The 19,398-nt window shown below is 38.5% G+C and overlaps 1 protein-coding gene across 2 annotated transcripts in view; it reads right to left on the bottom strand.

The window, feature by feature from the left end:
- U2SURP (U2 snRNP associated SURP domain containing) overlaps positions 1 to 16,538 on the bottom strand; it is a 51,797-nt gene extending 35,259 nt beyond the window's left edge. For both annotated transcript variants that reach the window (XM_065876224.1, XM_065876225.1), the window contains exons 1-3: positions 16,494 to 16,538; positions 7,877 to 7,921; positions 6,407 to 6,538 (exon numbers count right to left, since the gene is read on the bottom strand). In XM_065876224.1, coding sequence (XP_065732296.1) covers positions 6,407 to 6,538; positions 7,877 to 7,921; positions 16,494 to 16,538 — 222 coding nt within the window. The remainder of the gene's footprint in view (positions 1 to 6,406; positions 6,539 to 7,876; positions 7,922 to 16,493) is intronic.
- Between the last annotated feature and the right edge of the window lie 2,860 nt (positions 16,539 to 19,398).

The raw sequence follows: 19,398 nt of genomic DNA, 5'->3' as shown, positions 1-19,398 counted from the left end.
ATTAGCCCCACCAAAGAGCCCAGGTAGGCTCCAGTTTTGGGTCGCCTCGGGCCAAAAAGCCAACAGGGAGGGAATTCAGCCCCACCCATCAACAGACAAGAGGATTAAAGTTTTACTGAGCTCTGCCCACCAGAGCACACCCACCTCTACCCACCATCAGTCCCTCCAATCAGGAAACTTGCACAAGCCTCTTAGATAGCCTCACCCACCAGAGGGCAGAGAGCAGAAGCAAGAACAACTATAATCCTGCAGCCTGTAGAACAAAAACCACATTCACAGAAAGACAGACAAGATGAAAAGGCAGAGGGCTATATACCAGATGAAGGGAACAAGATAAAACCCCAGAAAAACAACTAAATGAAGTGGAGATAGGCAACCTTCCAGAAAAAGAATGCAGAATAATGATAGTGAAGATGATCCAGGACCTCGGAAAAAGAATGGAGGCAAAGATCGAGAAGATGCAGGAAATGTTTAACAAAAACCTAGAAGAATTAATGAACAAACACACACAGATGAACAATACAATAACTGAAATGAAAAATACACTACAAGGAATCAACAGCAGAATAACTGAGGCAGAAGAACAGATAAGTGACCTGCAAGACAGAATGGTGGAATTCACTGCCACAGAACAATAAAGAAAAAAGAATGAAAAGAAATGAAGACAGCATAAGAGACCTCTGGGACAACATTAAATGCAACAACATTCGATTATAGGGGTCCCAGAAGGAGAAGAGAGAGAGAAAGGACCCCAGAAAATATCTGAAGAGATTATAGGTGAAAACTTCCCTAACATGGGAAAGAAAACAGCCACCTAAGTCCAAGAAGAGCAGAGAGTCCCAGGAAGGATAAACCCAAGGAGAAACAGGCCAAGACACATAGTAATCAAATTGGCAAAAATTAAAGACAAAGAAAAATTACTGAAAGCAACAAGGGAAAAATGACAAATAACATACAAGGGAACTCCCATAAGGTTAACAGCTGATTTCTCAGCAGAAACTCTACAAGCCAGAAAGGAGTAGCATGATATACTTAAAGTGATGAAAGGGAAGAACCTACAACCAAGATTACTCTACCCAGCAAGGATCTCATTCAGATTCGATGGAGAAATCAAAAGCTTTACAGACAAGCAAAAGCTAAGAGAATTCAGCACCACCAAACCAGCTCTACACCAAATGCTAAAGGAACTTCTCTAAGTGGGAAACACAAGAGAAGAAAAGGACCTACAAAAACAAACCCAAAACAATTAAGAAAATGGTCATAGGAACATACATATCAATAATTACCTTAAACGTGAATGGATTAAATGCTCCAACGAAAAGACACAGGCTGGCTGAATGGATACAAAAACAAGACCCATATATATGCTGTCTACAAGAGACACCCACTTCATACCTAGGGACAACATACAGACTGAAAGTGAGGGGATGGAAAAAGATATTCCATGCAAATGGAAATCAAAAGAAAGCTGGAGTAGCAATACTCATATCAGACCAAATAGACTTTAAAATAAAGAATCTTACAAGAGACAAGGAAGGACATTACATAAGGATCAAGGGATCAATCCAAGAAGAAGAGATAACAATTATAAATATATATGCACCCAACATAGGAGCATCTCAATACATAAGGCAACTGCTAACAGCTATAAAAGTGGAAATCGACAGTAACACAATAATAGTGGGGGACTTTAACACCTCACTTACACTATTGGACAGATCATCCAAACAGAAAATACCTAGAGACAAATGACAACGAAAACCTCGATCCAAAACCTATGGGATGCAGCAAAAGCAGTTCTGAGAGGGAAGTTTATAGCAATTCAAGCCTACCTCAAGAACAAGAAAAACGTCAAATAAACAACCTAACGTTACACCTAAAGGAACTAGAGAAAGAAGAACAAACAAAACCCAAAGTTAGCAGAAGGAAAGAAATCATAAAGGTCAGAGCAGAAATAAATGAAATAGAAACAAGGAAAACAATAGCAAAGATCAATAAAACTAAAAGCTGGTTCTTTGAGAAGATAAATAAAATTGATAAACCATTAGCCAGACTCATCAAGAAAAAGAGGAAGAGGACTCAAATCAATAAAATTAGAAATGAAAAAGGGGAAGTTACAACAGACGAAGCATCCTAAGAGACTACTACAACAACTCTATGCCAATAAAATGGACAACTTGGAAGAAATGGACAAATTTTTCAAAAGGTATAACCTTCCAAGATTGAACCAGGAAGAAATAGAAAACATGAACAGACCAATCACAAGTAATGAAATTGAAACTGTGATTAAAAATCTTCCAACAAACAACAGTCCAGGACCAGATGGTTCCACAGGTGAATTCTATCTAACATTTAGAGAAGAGCTAACACCCATCCTTCTCAAACTCTTCCAAAAATTGCAGAGGAAGGAACACTCCCAAACTCATTCTAGGAGGCCACCATCACCCTGATACCAAAACCAGACAAAGATGCTACAAAAAAAGAAAACTACAGACCAATATCACTGATGAACATAGATGCAAAAATCTTCAAAAACAAATTAGCAAACAGAATCCAACAACACATTAAAAGGATCATACACCACAATCAAGTGGGATTTATCCTAGGGATGCAAGGATTCTTCAATATACGCAAATCAATCAATGTGATACACCATGTTAACAAACTGAAGAAGAAAAACCATATGATCATCTCAATAGATGCAGAAAAAGCTTCTGACAAAATTCAACACCCATTTATGATAAAAACTATCCAGAGAGGGCTTCCCTGGTGGCGCAGTGGTTGAGAGTCCACCTGCCAATGCAGGGGACAAGGGTTCGTGCCCCGGTTCGGGAAGATCCCACATGCCGCGGAGCGGCTGCGCCCGTGAGCCATGGCCGCTGAGCCTGCGCGTCCGGAGCCTGTGCTCTGCAACGGGAGAGGCCACAACAGCGGGAGGCCCGCGTACCGCCAAAAAAAAAAAAAAAAAAAAAAACTATCCAGAGAGTGGGCATAGAGGGAACCTACCTCAACATAATAAAGGCCATATATGACAAACCCACAGCAAACATCATTCTCAATGGTGAAAAACTGAAAGCATTTCCTCTAAGACCAGGAACAAGACAAGGATGTCCACTCTCGCCACTATTATTCAACATAGTTTTAAAAGTCCTAGCCACAACAATCAGAGAAGAAAAAGAAATAAAAGGAATACAAATTGGAAAAGAAGAAGTAAAACTGTCACTGTTTGCAGATGACATGATACTATACATAAAGAATCCTAAAGACGCCACCAGAAAACTACTAGAGCTAAGCAATGAATCTGGTAAAGTTGCAGGATACAAAATTAATGCACAGAAATCTCCTGCATTCCTATACACTAATGATGAAAAATCTGAAAGAGAAATTAAGGAAACACTCCCATTTACCATTGCAACAAAAAGAATAAAATACCTAAGAATAAACGTACTTAGGAAGACAAAAGACCTGTATGCAGAAAACTATAAGACACTGATGAAAAATTAAAGATGATACAAACAGATGGAGAGATATACCATGTTCTTGGATTGGAACAATCAATATTGTGAAAATGACTATACTACCCAAAGCAATCTATAGCTTCAATGCAATCCCTATCAAATTACCAATGGCATTTTTTACAGAACTAGAAAAAAAAATCTTAAAATTTGTATGGAGACACAAAAGGCCCCGAACAGCACAAGCAGTCTTGAGGGGAAAAAAACGAAACTGGAGGAATCAGACTCCCTGACTTCAGACTGTACTACAAAGCTACAGTAATCAAGACAGTATGGTATGGGCACAAAAACAGAAACATAGATCAATGGAACAGGATAGAAAGCCCAGAGATAAACCCAAGCACCTGTGGTCAACTAATCTATGACGAAGGAGGCAAGGATATACAATGAAGAAAAGACAGTCTCTTTAATAAATGGTGCTGGGAAAACTGGACAGCTACATGTAAAAGAATGAAATTAGAATACTCCCTAACACCATGCACAAAAATAAACTCAAAATGGATTAGAGACCTAAATATAAGACCAGACACCATAAAGCTCTTAAATGAAAACATAGAAAGAACACTCTTTGACATAAATCACAGCAAGATCTTTTTTGATCCATCTCCTAGAGTAATGGAAATAAAAACAAAAGTAAACAAATGGGACCTAATGAACCTTAAAGCAAGGAAACTACAAACTTTTGCAAAGCAAAGGAAACTACAAACAAGACAAAGAGACCACCCTCAGAATGGGAGAAAATATTTGCAAGCAAAATCAATGGACATAGGATTAATCTCCAAAATATATAAACAGCTCATGCAGCTCAATATTAAAAAAAAACAAACAACCCAATCAAAAAATGGACAGAAGACCTAAATAGACATTTCTCCAAAGAAGACATACAGATGGCCAAGAAGCACATGAAAAGCTGCTCAACATCACTAGTTATTAGAGAAATACAAATCAAAACTACAATGAGGTATCACCTCACACCAGCTAGAATGGGCATCATCAGAAAATCTACAAACAACAAATGCTGGAGAGGGTGTGGAGAAAAGGGAACCCTCTTGCACTGTTGGTGGGAATGTAAATTGATACAGCCACTATGGAAAACAGTATGGAGGTTCCTTAAAAAACTAAAAACAGAATTAGCATATGACCCAGCAATCCCACTACTGGGCATATACCCAGAGAAAACCATAATTCAAAAACACACATGCACCCCAATGTTCACTGCAGCACTATTTACAATAGCCAGGTTACGGAAGCAATTTAAATGCCCGCCGACAGACGAATGGATAAAGAAGACATGGTACATACATACAATGGAATATTACTCAGCCATAAAATGGAACAAAACTGGGTCATTCGTAGAGATGTGGATGGATCTAGAGACTGTCATACAGAGTGAAGTAAGTCAGAAAGAGAAAAACAAATATCATATATTAACACATATATGTGGAACCTAGAAAAATGGTACAGGTGAACTGGTTTGCAGGGCAGAAATTGAAACACAGATGTAGAGAACAAACGTATGGACACCAAGGGTGGAAAGTGGTGATGGGTGGTGGTGGTGTGATGAATTGGGAGTTTGGGATTGACATATATACACTAATATGTATAAAATGGATAACTAATAAGAACCTGCTGTATAAAACAATAAATTAAATAAAATTCAAAAATACAGCGTAAAATATTAATCTGCAGTTGAAATCTGAAGGTTTCTCTCTCACCTACCAAAATGAGAAGTTAACCAATTATGAAATTAAACTATCAATCCCTTGGTTATTAAACAGGCTTGCCCTTGGCAAGATACAAAATGGAAAAGTAATATTGCTGCAAACTACTTCAAGGTTACATTAAAATCCCTTTAAAAAAAACAAAGCAGTTCATAACTCAAAAGTCAATACTGGGTTTCACAAACACACTCAAAGTAAATTTTTTCCCAAAATAGAAAGGAAAATGTTCTGCCATCATTCAGCACCTTTGATTTCAACTGCTGAAGTTTAAACAAATGGTAAAATTACATACAAATTCAATAAGAAACATAATTTTACAAAGCAAAATTTTTGTCCTCCATTTTATTTATATCCTAAGAGCCAAACTTAGACACCTAAGAGAGAAATGGTTAAGAAAATTATGGAATACTTACTCAAAAAATATAATCACCCATTAAAATTTGTTTACAGAGTTTTTCCTAAAATTAATAAAATTAGACCTGAAGAATCTTTTAAAATGTGTTCCTGTAAAATGGACCTCAGCAAAGTAAAAATATATTTATGCTTAAAAATATTAAACAAGAAAATAAAGTGTTATCAATATCAATACTGGCTGGTAATGACTGTCCTCCTTATATTTTCCAAATTTTCCAAAGAAAACATTATTTGAAATTTAAAAAAGACTAAAAGAACACGAGAGTACTTTGCAGATACAGGCAGTGAAGATGCTCCTTCTCTGGGTGCTTGCAGCACCCTGGGAACTGCACTGACCAGAGTGAACAGCACCTGCTCCTGTTAGCTTCCCAGGCTGGGACTATGTATAAGCTGAGAACAAGAAGTGTGTTTTAATCATCTGTGTATTTCCAGTGACTGGCCTCTGGCACTTGGTTCAGTAAATGTTTGGCATAAGGGGAGAACAATAAATCTATTAACCATTTTACATTCAAAACACTCCTTGGTTTTTTAAAATAAAATTAAAATTTTTAAATGAAACATATCTTACATATGAGCTAAAAAACATTTCCTTAGATGAGTTTGAATTTATTGTTAACCCAAATAGAATAATGAATGCTATTTTCAAATAGTACAAGATGAAACAACAAGCACAAAACCAAGATATTCAACTATCAAATTCAAACAAGGGCAGATCAAAATCATTATCTATCCTTTCTTATCTTTATCAATACTTACTCTTGAGAGATTCTGATGAGGAGAGTCACAAACGTTTTCACGGGTACTTTCATTCCTATAATTATGCTTTCTTGGGCTCTTAGGTCGTGTCCGACTTGGCATATCACTATCTGAGGGTCCAGATGCATCCATCTTCAAGAAAAGGAAAACGAATTTTTAAAAATCATATATGTAGTACTGAAACTAGAATCAACCCAAATGTCCAAATATTGACAAACTTCATTTTACACTATCAAAATATTTCACTAATTATCCCTTAATACCTCTGATTTCATCAGAAAAGTTCTTAAATACAGGAAGTTTTCAATAATTCTAACTTGCACTTGAAAGATCAAATTTTATATCACTAACAAATAGTTGTTTTCCTTAAAAGAACAGGTTAGTTTCCTTCATTTCCAAGAAAATATCTGCCAAACACCCAAGTCTGACTAACCACAGTTTGTCTGTCAGTTGTACCTTCAAGTAAAAATGGTATTCCATGAAAGGAGCCAGTTTTATTCCACAACTTAAACAATCCCACAAGTATTATACTTTTCCTCAAGACAAACACCACACTTTGGCAAGCAGAAGTGCCTTATACGTGTCTCCCATTTCATCACACAGAACGTTAAAAACACTCATACACAAGGACAAGATTTAATATTAATAATTTTTACTGCTTCATCAAGAACATTCTTAAGTGAAACTAGCATATTTTTACTGTGTCTGGAGGGGAAGAACACAATGACTACTAGCACATTTTGGCGACATTGCCTTGATTCATGCTAAGGTGCCAACAATTTACCCATCAATTGTTTTTGCACCATTAGTGCAAATGTCAACACAGTGATGGCAAATGATGTCTTAGTGTTATTACAAAATAGTTCTGAAGTCAGCCACCCTGAAAAATTCTCAGCAACCCCACGGGTCTGAAGACCACACTTTTAGCACTGCTATAATAACACATGTAAAGGAAAGTTTATCGCAGTATTATTCAAAATGTCAAAAAGCTTGAAACAAATCGTCTATGCCCATCAACAGAGAAATAGCTTAATAAATAATTGCACCTCCCCCGTGGAACATTAAGATACCATTAGAAAGACTAGAGTAGAGCTGTATCTGTTGACTTGCAGGGATTTGCAATAGGTGTACTGTGCACTGTGAAAAGAAACGTGTATAACGCAAAACTTGTTAAAAAAAATGTATAAGCACACACACCTATGTATGTACAAAATTTTACAAGCACAGTAAAAAAAAAAGGGAAATATACACACTTGGTTTCTAACATGGTTTGAGGGGCCAACTTACGTGAATAACAGAACACAAAAAAAACACAGAACATCTAGCAAAAAAGGTTAAAGAAAATATGCACATACAACGCAATCATATTTATTTATCAAGTAAAATCATAAGGGACATATCAAGTAGGGATATATACAATAAGAAATTAAATTTTAAGGAAAAAAGACAATGATTGCCTTTTATACTCACATGGGCATCTGAAGATCCAGATGAATGAACATCTGATGATCTGGTCTGCAAGCATTAAAAATAAAAGCCAACATTTAAATAATCAGAAAATGTATTTGCTAACAAAACAAGTATTTCTTGTGTTAAACAGACAATCTTTCCAAACTTGTAGCAATTTCTTCTCAGCTAATAAAACCAAACAAAGGCAATCTCTTACTTACAAAAAAAAAATTGTGATACAAAATAAATGTGTCAGTCAAGTTCAGTCTTCAAATAATGGCACTTTCCAATAAGGTCAAGTGTTAAAGTTTCACCTGATTTTGTTTTAATTGATCTAAATTTCAGATTACATATGGCATATAATAATTTATTTGATTTTTCACTATGCAGCTAAGGATGAAGAAGCCAAGCTATAACACTATTAACTAAATAAATAATATGTGGTATCTTTCTGAAATTTTAATTGGAGGCCCAGAATTTAACTCTGGCACTGAGTTGTTTTTATTTTCAAGGTATTGGGTAGTGAGATTTTACTTATTTTATATATATATTTAAGTATTAAAAGTGAAATCAAGAATCTTGACATCACAAGTACCTCATCGATCCTAGCTCCCAGTTCTAGATTTCAAATGTAATGCACAAGACAATATATTCATTTTTAAGAAAAAATTGAAGATTTGTATGATGTAGATAAAAGCCAATAAGATTCCCATGGGTCCACACAGTACTGCTTTACTTATCTTGTTGAAACATAAGGCTAAGAACAGCTGATCGGATTTTCATACTGAATCAATTTATTCCTCTGAACTCCATACTGGACCCTAGGCAAAATCAGCCCAAGACAACCAAGCACTGAGCCACCAGCAATCTCCATTCTTTCTACCCATCTTTTTTCTGTCCCCAGCTTTTACTGTGTCCCTCCTATTTCACTTTCTTCTCCCTGCTAACCTTTCCTAAAAGGCAAGGTAGCATGAAAGAAATTTTTTTATATTTAAATTTAACCCTGTGAAACCTACTTTGAATCAGTTTGAAATGCATCCATTTGCAGACACTTAAAAAATACAAGACAATAACTCCTCTTAAAAAAGAAAAAAAGGGGGCTTCCCTGGTGGCGCAGTGGTTGAGAGTCCGCCTGCTGGTGCAGGGGAAACAGGTTCGTGCCCCGTTCCGGGAAGATCCCACATGCCCCGGAGCAGCTGGGCCCGTGGGCAATGGCCGCTGAGCCTGCGCGTCTGGAGCCTGTGCTCCGCAACGGAAGAAGCCGCAACAGTGAAAGGCCCGCGTACCGCAAAAAAAAAAAAAAAAAAGAAAAAGAAAAAGAAATAAAAAGTTCCGTCAAGAGACTGAGTGAATTGAGGAGGAAAAAAAATTCAACTGCCTTCTAATATACCAGTGTTAACCTGCTAGGTAACAAAAATAACAGGGTAATCAAAATAGTGAGAAAAAACAAAAAACAACTAGAAACCAACTAAAGAAATATGTACCACCTGTGCGAAGAAAATACAAACTTCACAAAAGGGTTGTTATTCAAGTCAACTTTTGAAAAGATTCATCACGTTCCTAGATGGGAAAACTCATTAAGACAAAGTCAACTACACCTAAATTTATTTATGCATTTAATGCAATTTCATTCCACAGCTCAAAATCCTAAAGGGAAGTCTCTGCAAGGGGACAAGGGGGATTGCCAAAAATAATTCTGAAGTTCACCCAGAAGAATAAGCACGAAAGAGCAGATAAGAAAGTGCTAGCCTTTCTTTAATCTATGCCACCACATCCAAATCATCATTTCTAGGATTTAAAAATAACAGCATGGCTTAGCACGATGCATCAGCTGATTTCAATTAACCTAAGATGGTCATATTTAGTGCAAACCAAACATTTTCCACTGATAGGCTACACAGCATCAGAATGAAATTTTAGGCTTGAGAACAGTTAAAGAGATGGAAATAGTAGTGAATAAAAATTTTAAAGGAATAACCAACTTTTAAAGCTAATGGTCCAGGTAATCAGTAAACGTAACACTACTTCCGAAGAGTCTCCCCCTCTACTTAACCTGGAACTGCACTATGTTATTTGTCTTGGGTTTGGGTTTTATGTTTTTACTGAAGAACAGTAAATTAGTGATGCTTAAAGACCTTCTGAAGTCCACAGCACAATCCCTCATCCAAATGAAAATACCCAAAAGCAAGAAATGAAAAGGCAAAATAAGGGAGATTTGAGGCAATAAAGAAGCAGACACAAGAAAAACTTATCTCAAGTTTGAGAAAGCAGCTATAGTACAGATGTGGGGAAGGACAGCAAGGGAAAAAAAAAGGATCATACTGATGGCTGCTGAGGAGATAGAGGTGAAGCCAACTAAACAATACCATAAAACTTTTTTTTCCAGCTGCTCCTACTTTACTTCAATTGAAAAACCGCCACACCTGAGTTTTCAAATTAGCAAGCTAACCACAGCAACATTCCTCCAACACCTCCACTCTGCCTAGTCCGCTCTCCATTCCCATCTGCCTCCTTCTTCCTCACATCCTCTAAAGCATCAACTTACATTTCCACAAGTTTAATAATCACTCCCATAGGAAGCATATCAACACTTTTATTGTTCTGAGATGACTCCCAATTCCTTATCTTCAACCTTGGTGCCTCTCCTGGGTTCCAATCTGTTCTTAAACAACTTCCTGGACATCTTCACCTGAGTATCTGCAAGTTCCTCACATCCTATATATATAAAATATAGTTTCCTCCCAAACTAGCTTCTCCCGTTGACCTTCTTACTTCTGACACCGAATGGTAACTTTCAATCACTCATAATACAGAAGTAGTAAAATGTTAAGAGCACAGACTCTGGAATCAGACTTCCTGTTTTTAGCACTTACCAGCTTTGTAACCTTGGGCCTAGTTCCTTCACCTGTAATGCTGAATAGCACCTGCCTTATAGGATTGTTGTGAAGGACAAAGACAGGTGAAGCACTAAGAACAGTGTTTGGTACATAAAAGTGCTCAATGAGTGTTAGCCAGCAGCATTATACCAGGGTCATCCTTGACTACTTCCCTCTCCCTCATAACCAACTGAGTCAAATTCTGTTCACCCCACCTCTACTGAAACTCTTCTCTGGGGACCCTTTTTACTAAAGACACTATTGTGGTTCAGATCTTCCCTTTATTCAACCCATTTACTGGGCAACCACTTACTGGTACTGTGTCTTACATCAGATATAAATGTTCTTAGGAGCTAATAAATAAGAGAGACAAGTAAAACAGTGTGGCTATACCACCAGAGCACAGAGGGCAAGCAAATCTTAGTGGGAGTGGGGACGATGTCAGAAAAGCTTCCCAAAGAGTATGTGAGGTGAGATTTTTGAAGCAATCTTTAATATTTATCAGCAGCACTACAAAAATCTTCAAACTAATCCTCCTCAATCCCAAATTCTTCCTAAACTGTCTCCGGAAGAGCTTTCCTAAAGGACTTTCCTGCCTTGAATCTTCCATGGCTCTCTCATTTTATTCCATAGATTTTAAAGCCGCCACAATTTAGCTCAAACGTATCCTTCCGTCTCAGAAACTTTTATCCCTATGCAAATGTCCTATATACATTGGCTAAACCAGAACATGTATCAATCCATTTGCCAGTGATTTATTTTCTTCACCTCACCCATCTTTTTTATACCTCTATGTCTACCCTTCAAAACTCTGTTCATTGTTCAAAAGACTCAAACTCCTCTATTCCTGAAGCCTCCCCACCCCACCCTCCAATCAACCAGCTGTCATTTCTTTCCCTAAAGTTTTAGACGCTTCTGATGGCTCTGCTTTGAACTATCCATGTGTTGACTCTTTTTCCACTAGACAGCATGTTCCCCAAAACTGATTATCATCTTATTTAATTTTTTCTTCCTCAGAGTCAAACAAAATCTGGCAAGTGACGGAGCCTCAATAAACTTGCTGACGTACCAAGTTGGAACAAGTACCTACACAACAAAATTGCACTCCTCACTATCAACATACTAAGCTGTCCACTCACAAACAAGTAACAGCTACCTAGCTGAATACCACTTTACAAGACAAACCAAAGTCTACCTCTCAAAAAAATTCATCAAATCTATTGAGTTAAATAATAAACCTGAAATTATCCTTAAAATTACATCCAAAACACTACCAACACATGAAAAGTTGTAAGTACATTTTGAATGATCTGTAATCTAAAATGAGGAAAGCCTGGTGAAAAAAATTAAGTGCTCAAGGAAGAGACATCTAACAGTACCAAATAGCCTCAACTGCTATTGGCAAATGCATCTTGCTTTTAAAAAAAATTATTTCAGCAAAATATCTAGCATGTGGCCAATCTGCAATAAACTGTTAAAGCTACTTAACAGTACAAGAGGCAAATTATTTGTAATATTAATATTTTTGAGTTTAATATCCTGTAGGAAGTTTTGGGCTCTTTTTTTTGTTTTTCAAAAATGATGTTCTTTGTTAAAAGCGATAGAGAGGCATGAGTCTTCAACTTGCATACCAAATGAGCCCTCCTCTCATTTGCCTTACTGGCAAATGAGTATTTTTTGTCAATTTATTATACTTCCTAGGAAAAAAAAAAGCTTCAGGAATAAAAACTAGAAGAGAATAAAAACTAGACTTTCAGGGCTTCCCTGGTGGCGCAGTGGTTGAGAGTCCGCCTGCCGATGCAAGGGACACGGGTTCGTGCCCCGGTCCGGGAGGATCCCACATGATCCCAACATGATCCCACATGCCGCGGAGCAACTGGGCCCCTGAGCCATGGCCGCTGAGCCTGCGAGTCCGGAGCCTGTGCTCTGCAAAGGGAGAGGCCACAACAGTGAGAGGCCCGCGTACAGAGAAAAATAAAAAAATTTTAAAAAAAAAAGCTAGACTTTCAGAAAACAAATAATTCAATCCAATAAGATAGAAAATTTTTAAAACCATATTAATAGTCATATTCGAGCACCAGTGCTACAAATACTCGAATTTCTAAAAGACACCAATCAAGAAAATAAAAGTTCCTAATGCCTCTCTCCACCCCAAAACACAGCCTTCCACCCAGAAAACTAACCACCTTATATTTTAAGATAAGACGGTTATCTTATCTTACATCCATATCATAATAAAGATTCAGTTTAAATTAAAACTGGAGAACAAGAGAGCCTAATTTTTCAAGGTTTGTGTTTTGTTTGGAGTTTTTGATCATATTTAATTCTTACATACCTTCAGGTACCACCAAAAAAATGTACACAAGCAGTAATATATACCTAAGGATGATAAGCCTTGAATGGATACTCATTATATCAATACATATTTCGTACAACTGAAATACTTTTGTTAATCAGCAGTCAATTAAAATAGTTCCCACACCAATTTAGCACTGGGTGTCCAAGGAAGCCAGCAGTTATTTCCTACTTAGCTCATTTACCTCTCTAACCCAATTTTTGACACTATGGCAAAAAATAAGCACTGTCACAGAGTGAAATAACAGGGCACACAATTCCATTATATTAGTAGTACTACCAGCACAGGAGCTGCAGAGGGAACGAGAATACCACATTCTCTTCATATCCTCATTGTGCTGAGCAAACAACTCTTACAATCAAAATAAATTAATTTTTATAAATTAAATTCTAAGTTTATATATTAAACATTTTTCTAAGCAAACAATTATAGGCTCTTTGCCTCTCCTCCCAAAATCAAAGCTACAACATGGTACCCCTCTCCCCCAAAGCATCATTTTAGTCTGGTGATACAAGAATAAATGTACAGGAAATTTTTAGCTAATTCCTAAAACATTTACTGAATTTCGATATTTGTCAGGCTTTAAAATAAAAAGTACAGCAAAATTACACAGAAAATAAAGGGTCTCTTCATCAGGGACAACTACACATAACGGTTAAATCACTTGACTATACAAACTTAAAATGTAATTTTTAAAGCTAAAAGAAACTGTAGAGGTTATCTAATTTAATCTCTTCATTTTGTAATTAAGACACATCAAATAATTTTGCCATTGTCAATAGCAAAAAACCCTATTATACATTTTATTTGTTAAATTATCTCAATACCTTAAATTACCTCAATTAGCTCCACTTTTTTTTACTGAGGTATAAATGACACACAACACTATTAGTTTTGGGTATACAACATAATGATTCAGTATTTGTATACACTGCAGAAATTTCATCACAATAAGTCTAGTTAATAGCCATCACCAAACATAGTTACAGAGTTTTTTCTTCTTGTGATGAGAACTTTTAAGATCTACTCTCTTCTTAGCTTTCAAATATGCAGTACAGTATTATTAACTATAGTCACCATGCTGTACATTACATCCTCTCGTACATTTAAAAATTAACATTTTCCTCAGGGTCTAGAAATACGATTAACAAGCATCCCTACCCATAGCAATGGGAATTTAACTACCAAAGAGTAAGAATGAACATGAAACTAAAGAATATTTTACTCCATCTGTATGGTAGAATATGTCACTCATCTGCACTCCCCAGAGGAAGAAATCAAAACAGAGATCAAAGGCTAGAAATTCCAAACACTGTCATATTAACCAAAATGATCTTATACTCTCTCCAATAAATTCTGGACTTGTGTTAGAAATAGAAAGCAGTAATCTGAGCAGACATTATGATAACTGATAACAGATTCTAAATCTCAGGATTAGAATTTAGCCTGATATTTTGAAAAGTAAGTACTTTTTACTTCCTCTAAGAACAAAGAGGAGAGGAAAGGAACTAAGTTTTTTTATGTACTTTATAGATATTCACTCATTTAACCCTTACATCAACCCTGTAGAAAAGGGATTATGTCCATATTACAAACAAGGAAATTGAGGCTGAAAAGTTTAAGCAATTTGCCTTGATATCGCAAATATAATTTATTACCAAGTCAGGATTTGAATCCAAATACCTTTTGTTTGTTATCAAAATCCATAATCTCTCCACTACATCATGCACCCTCCTGAGATATTTTACAGACATCGGTAGGAAATCTCTTAACAGCATCAACTGATTATAATCTAAAGCAATATAAACTAAAAAGATTACTGGAAGATCCAACAATTTACTTACAGGAAACAGCCACACAGTCACAACCGCGAGAAGTACTACTAGAGAAGGAGGCCTGAACATATATATACATTAATATGTTTCCAATGTAAGCCAAAGCCTCAAACAGAAGACACTTAAAATATTACTTTGAGTAGAAACAAAAATAGTGAGGCTTGTGCATGAATTTTACGGATGCACTAGCTTTAGTAACAGTTCCCTAATAGTAAGCAGGGCTGTTTTCGTCAGAGTCCGCTGAGGAAGCGGGCAGTCATGTACCCAACCTGGTGAGCCCCTCCTCACCAAGGAGAAATGAATGTACTGGGGAGGGGAGAAACAAACAAGGAGTGAACGCAGGTTGTAAAGCAGCCAAGACTGGCCCTCTACCACAGTTTCTACATAACTAAAAGATTTCTGGTAAATCCATTACTAATTACGAGCTAATTATAAACATCATTCACCAAATGGCATAAAGACTATGATTTAATAGAAACTGAGAAAGCAGGTGTATAATAGCTTACGTTTCCCAGAACAAACTGTACACACAAGACTAGACCCCTCTACCGTAAACGTAACTTCCTCATAACCTACTTACTATCATACACACTGTTTAAGATGTAAGCCCTTAGAACCTTTAAGTATTACACTTCTTGCATCAGCATCAAAAAGCTTAACAACTACTTCGGGCACTATTACTTTTAATATCGTGTTGGAGATGAAAAACTCAAAGCAAACAAACGATTAAGTGACGCGTCCAGGATGGCAATTTAGGAACTGATGCTAATCACAACCTAACTAACGCTAAATGACTTCTACAGCTCAGTGGTTTCACAATACGTGCACACGGTTCCCTGTAAACTCAAAAGCAATTTACTAATCTTAGGTGGCTTCCAAGTCTATGAAAGTTTTCCTTTCAGAAGAAGCGGAAGACCCCGAGTCCTCGAAAACGAGCCCTCCAAAGAAGGGCTCATTTTACACTTCCTCTTATGTGAGCTAAGACCACGTGTAGAGCGTAGCATTAACCTTGGCGAGGCATCACCGCAAAGGAGAACTGCACTTCCCACCCCGCTTCCTTCCACTATTGGTCCTCCCCTCACAATTTGCGGCCCTAGAGATTATTTATTCCGTGGAGGACGTGAAGGATATTGAGCGAGGCCGAAAGCGTGCGAGAACCAAACCCAAAGAGCCGAGGAAACAGAGGCAGACACTTAAGCACCGGGAAGCGATTCCCGCCTCTCCCAGGCTCTGTCCCGCGGGCTCAGAGCTCAGTAAGCTGAAATACAGGGGCGCGTTTTCCCGATTTCAGACCTCAGTCTAAATCACTGATTTCACTCCAGTTCTAAGCGGGGGCCGAACTACTCACGCCACCCGCCCTGGGCCCGCCAGTCTCGAGCCGAATCCAGGCTGGGACTAAGGGGAGATACCAGGCCTCTCAACCTGCGCACCACGGTGCGTCTGCGCCCGGCCTACCATCGCGACCAGAACGCGGACCCCCACCCCAATCTCCTCTCTCTGGCCAGAAGCGTCTGTAGTCCCCAGACGACAGTGATACACTCACTGACTTACTAAGTTCTCTAAGAAATTACCTTTGAACTGGCCTTCTGAGAGCCGCCTGGCGTTTTGTCCGCCATCTTGAGCTTTGCCCCTCCTTCGGCAGCGGCAGCAGCGCGGGCGAGTCGAGCGCCGAAAGACTCGATCTCAGCGGAGCCCGCCTGAGGCGCGTGCAAGACCGAATAGTCGACTGCCGACTTGGCGAAATTCAAGAGGAGCTTCGCCACGTGACTTCGGTGTTGGTCATTTCCCGGGCCCGCCCATTCCGCTGAATATTTGGGGGCGTCTCTGTGGCGTGTCGCGTTATTGGGCCCGAGAATTTAGAGAATCTTCTCGTCCAGGCTTTCAGGGCCGGTCGATAGTTCACTCTTTTTCCAGCACCAACCCTTGGTAGGTGCGATCCAGTTGCACTTGCTGGGCGAGGAGGGAAAGTCTTCTTAAAGAAGAAATGTGTCGTCAGCTGGGGAGGAGCCTTTACTTCAACTCAGAAAATAAATCTGGAGCCGACCGGGGTCCGGCGCTCCGTGGACAGAGACGGTGTTCGCGCCACCTCTGTCGCTCACACCCTAGTGGGAAAGGCAAACTTGCAGTCTGTTCAAGTTAATTTAAAATAGGGTGGTGTCCGGAAGCGGAGGAGGGAAGCTTTTGACCCAACCTGAGATTCCGGCAGTGGGGTTATCGGATAGACTCTGGGTCAAAACGGCTACCTGCAGAGAGAGGGTGAATGAAAGAAAAATCATAAACAGATGGTATTCTAAGTCTAGCATCCATGTAAGTTGTGTGTCATTTAAGAATTACATTTTACGGTTTTTTCATTTTTAATCACATAAATGGAGGGGAGCGCCATAAACCTTTCTGTACTTAGCTTTTTGGGTTTTGGTTTTTTAAATTCTTAATAGGATCTATAGTCAAAGAAGGAAAGCTTGCTTGAGGTCATTCCTGAGCCAAACCAGGCAAGGAAAATGGAAAGGGCTTTCCAAGCAGAGGGAGTCGTTGAAATAAAAGCCTGGTGGCATGAATCAGGACAGCCCAGTCACGTTAAGCGGTCCCATTTTATTAGACCAGGTTTTGGGAATCGACGTGGCTGGAGAAGTGGTTGGGAGCAAGCTCACACAGAGCCCTGAGGTAACCAGTGTGCTTAGGGAATTAGAATTCTATTCCAAGGATGAAGAGCGGCCCTCAACACAGTTAAGTAGGGCTGTGATGTGGTCAGATTTTAAGAGGTTGCTCTGATCACTGGGGTAAGGGAGGAAGAAGGGTTCATGACCTTCTCCTGAATTCATTTATTCAAAATATTTTTGAGCCCGTTTTGTGTGTAAAAGCCTGCACGAAATGTTGAGAGGCTTACAGAGATGCCTGAAACACATTATCTTCATATGATTTAAGATTTAATGAGGAACAAAAAAAAAGATTTAATGAGGAATAGGGGAGAGAAGGGAACAGCAAACTAACTAACGCTGTAGAATTCAATTTATGCTGCAAGGAAGGGTCATTAGCTGTGGGAACCCTGAAAGAATTAATTCTAAAGGTAGGGGTTGGGCAAAGTGTTGGGGGGAGGTTTCACAGAGAAGGATGCATTTGAGCCAACTCAGGAAGTAGAATTTTGTCTGTTGGATGGTGTTGGGGGGGAGAGGGAGGGGAGGTTGGCGTGGTGATGAGGGAAGCTGGATCTGACACATGGAAAGACTAACAGTCGTATGTGCCAGGCTGAGGAATCAGCAGGCCAGGTAGGGCTCCTGTTCTGTGTGAGGGGATGGGGGTAGAAGAACAGACAGTAAACAAATAAGCAAACAAGGAATGGTCAGAAAGTAACAAGTGCTATACTTGAAATGGAATGATGCTTTAGAATCTCCAGTCCTGCTGAATTTATTTTTGAGCCCAGCTTTTTTCACTTCTGGGCTTCTCCCCCCTGCCCTTGTCCTGACTGCTAATTGAAGGCTAATCGATTTCTTTTTATACTCTTATTGAAGATATCCCTTCCTCCAGGAAGACTTACAGACCTCCCTCCCCTACCAAGCCTAAGAAAGAGACTCTGCTTCTGTTACCATAGGAACCTGTTTCGCACTCAAGATGCTCATCGCACCAGATCTTCATTGTCTGTTTACAATCTAGGATTAGAAAATGAAATCATCAGCTGAGATGAAGGGAGAATTGTGGGCTTGGCCGTGCCTAGTCATGTTCTGGCAATGCTGCAGGCTGACTTTGTCACTGTAAAGTGAATATATACATACTTTTCATTTAGATCCCTAAAGTCCTACTTCACATAAAAATCATTTTTATTAAATGTTTACTCCTAAAGACTTGAACATAAAGGAACATAGACTTCTTCTGTCTCTTCTTTTTCATACAGTAAAGCCCCAAAGGAAGTCAAACAAATATGACCTGACTAGAAATGGTACATAGGCTTTTATTAAGGCCTAATTAAGTACACTCTTAAAAACTCACAATCACGATTCAGAGCAGAGTTCTCCTCAATAGGTACATGTTAAGTTGTGGCCCTGTTACTCAAGCCACAAATCAAGGAGGATGAAAGGGCATGAATATGAATATGAATGGAAGTTTACAGAACCTGAAATTTTTAATTAGATTCACAATTATTATTGCCAAGTGACTACACATGAAGAGTAAGAAAATCATACAATTTACTGCAATTAGTATTACTTTTTTACAATCACGCTGAACCCATACCATTCTTCTCTTCCTGGCGTGTTGGTTCTCTAGTCCTACACCTGTCATCTGTTTGCAAGGGTTCTCCCCAAAGCTACATCTGACTGAGATTACAAAGTAGTGCCAGATGCAGTCCTCAGAGGTGTTTTGTTTGGCTCAAGCAGGGAGGGTTTTTTCTTTGAATTTTGATCATTTTTTTAATTGGGAGACTTGATGTTTTTCTACTCAGGATTTCCAGTTTTTCTTGAAAAATGGGCAAGTCTGGGAACAATC

This window comes from Phocoena phocoena, chromosome 4 (genome assembly GCF_963924675.1).
Source record: "Phocoena phocoena chromosome 4, mPhoPho1.1, whole genome shotgun sequence".
Classification (NCBI taxonomy): Eukaryota; Metazoa; Chordata; class Mammalia; order Artiodactyla; family Phocoenidae; genus Phocoena; species Phocoena phocoena.
The sequence above is the reverse complement of the archived record's forward strand: the minus strand, read 5'-3'. Positions and strand labels throughout refer to the sequence as shown.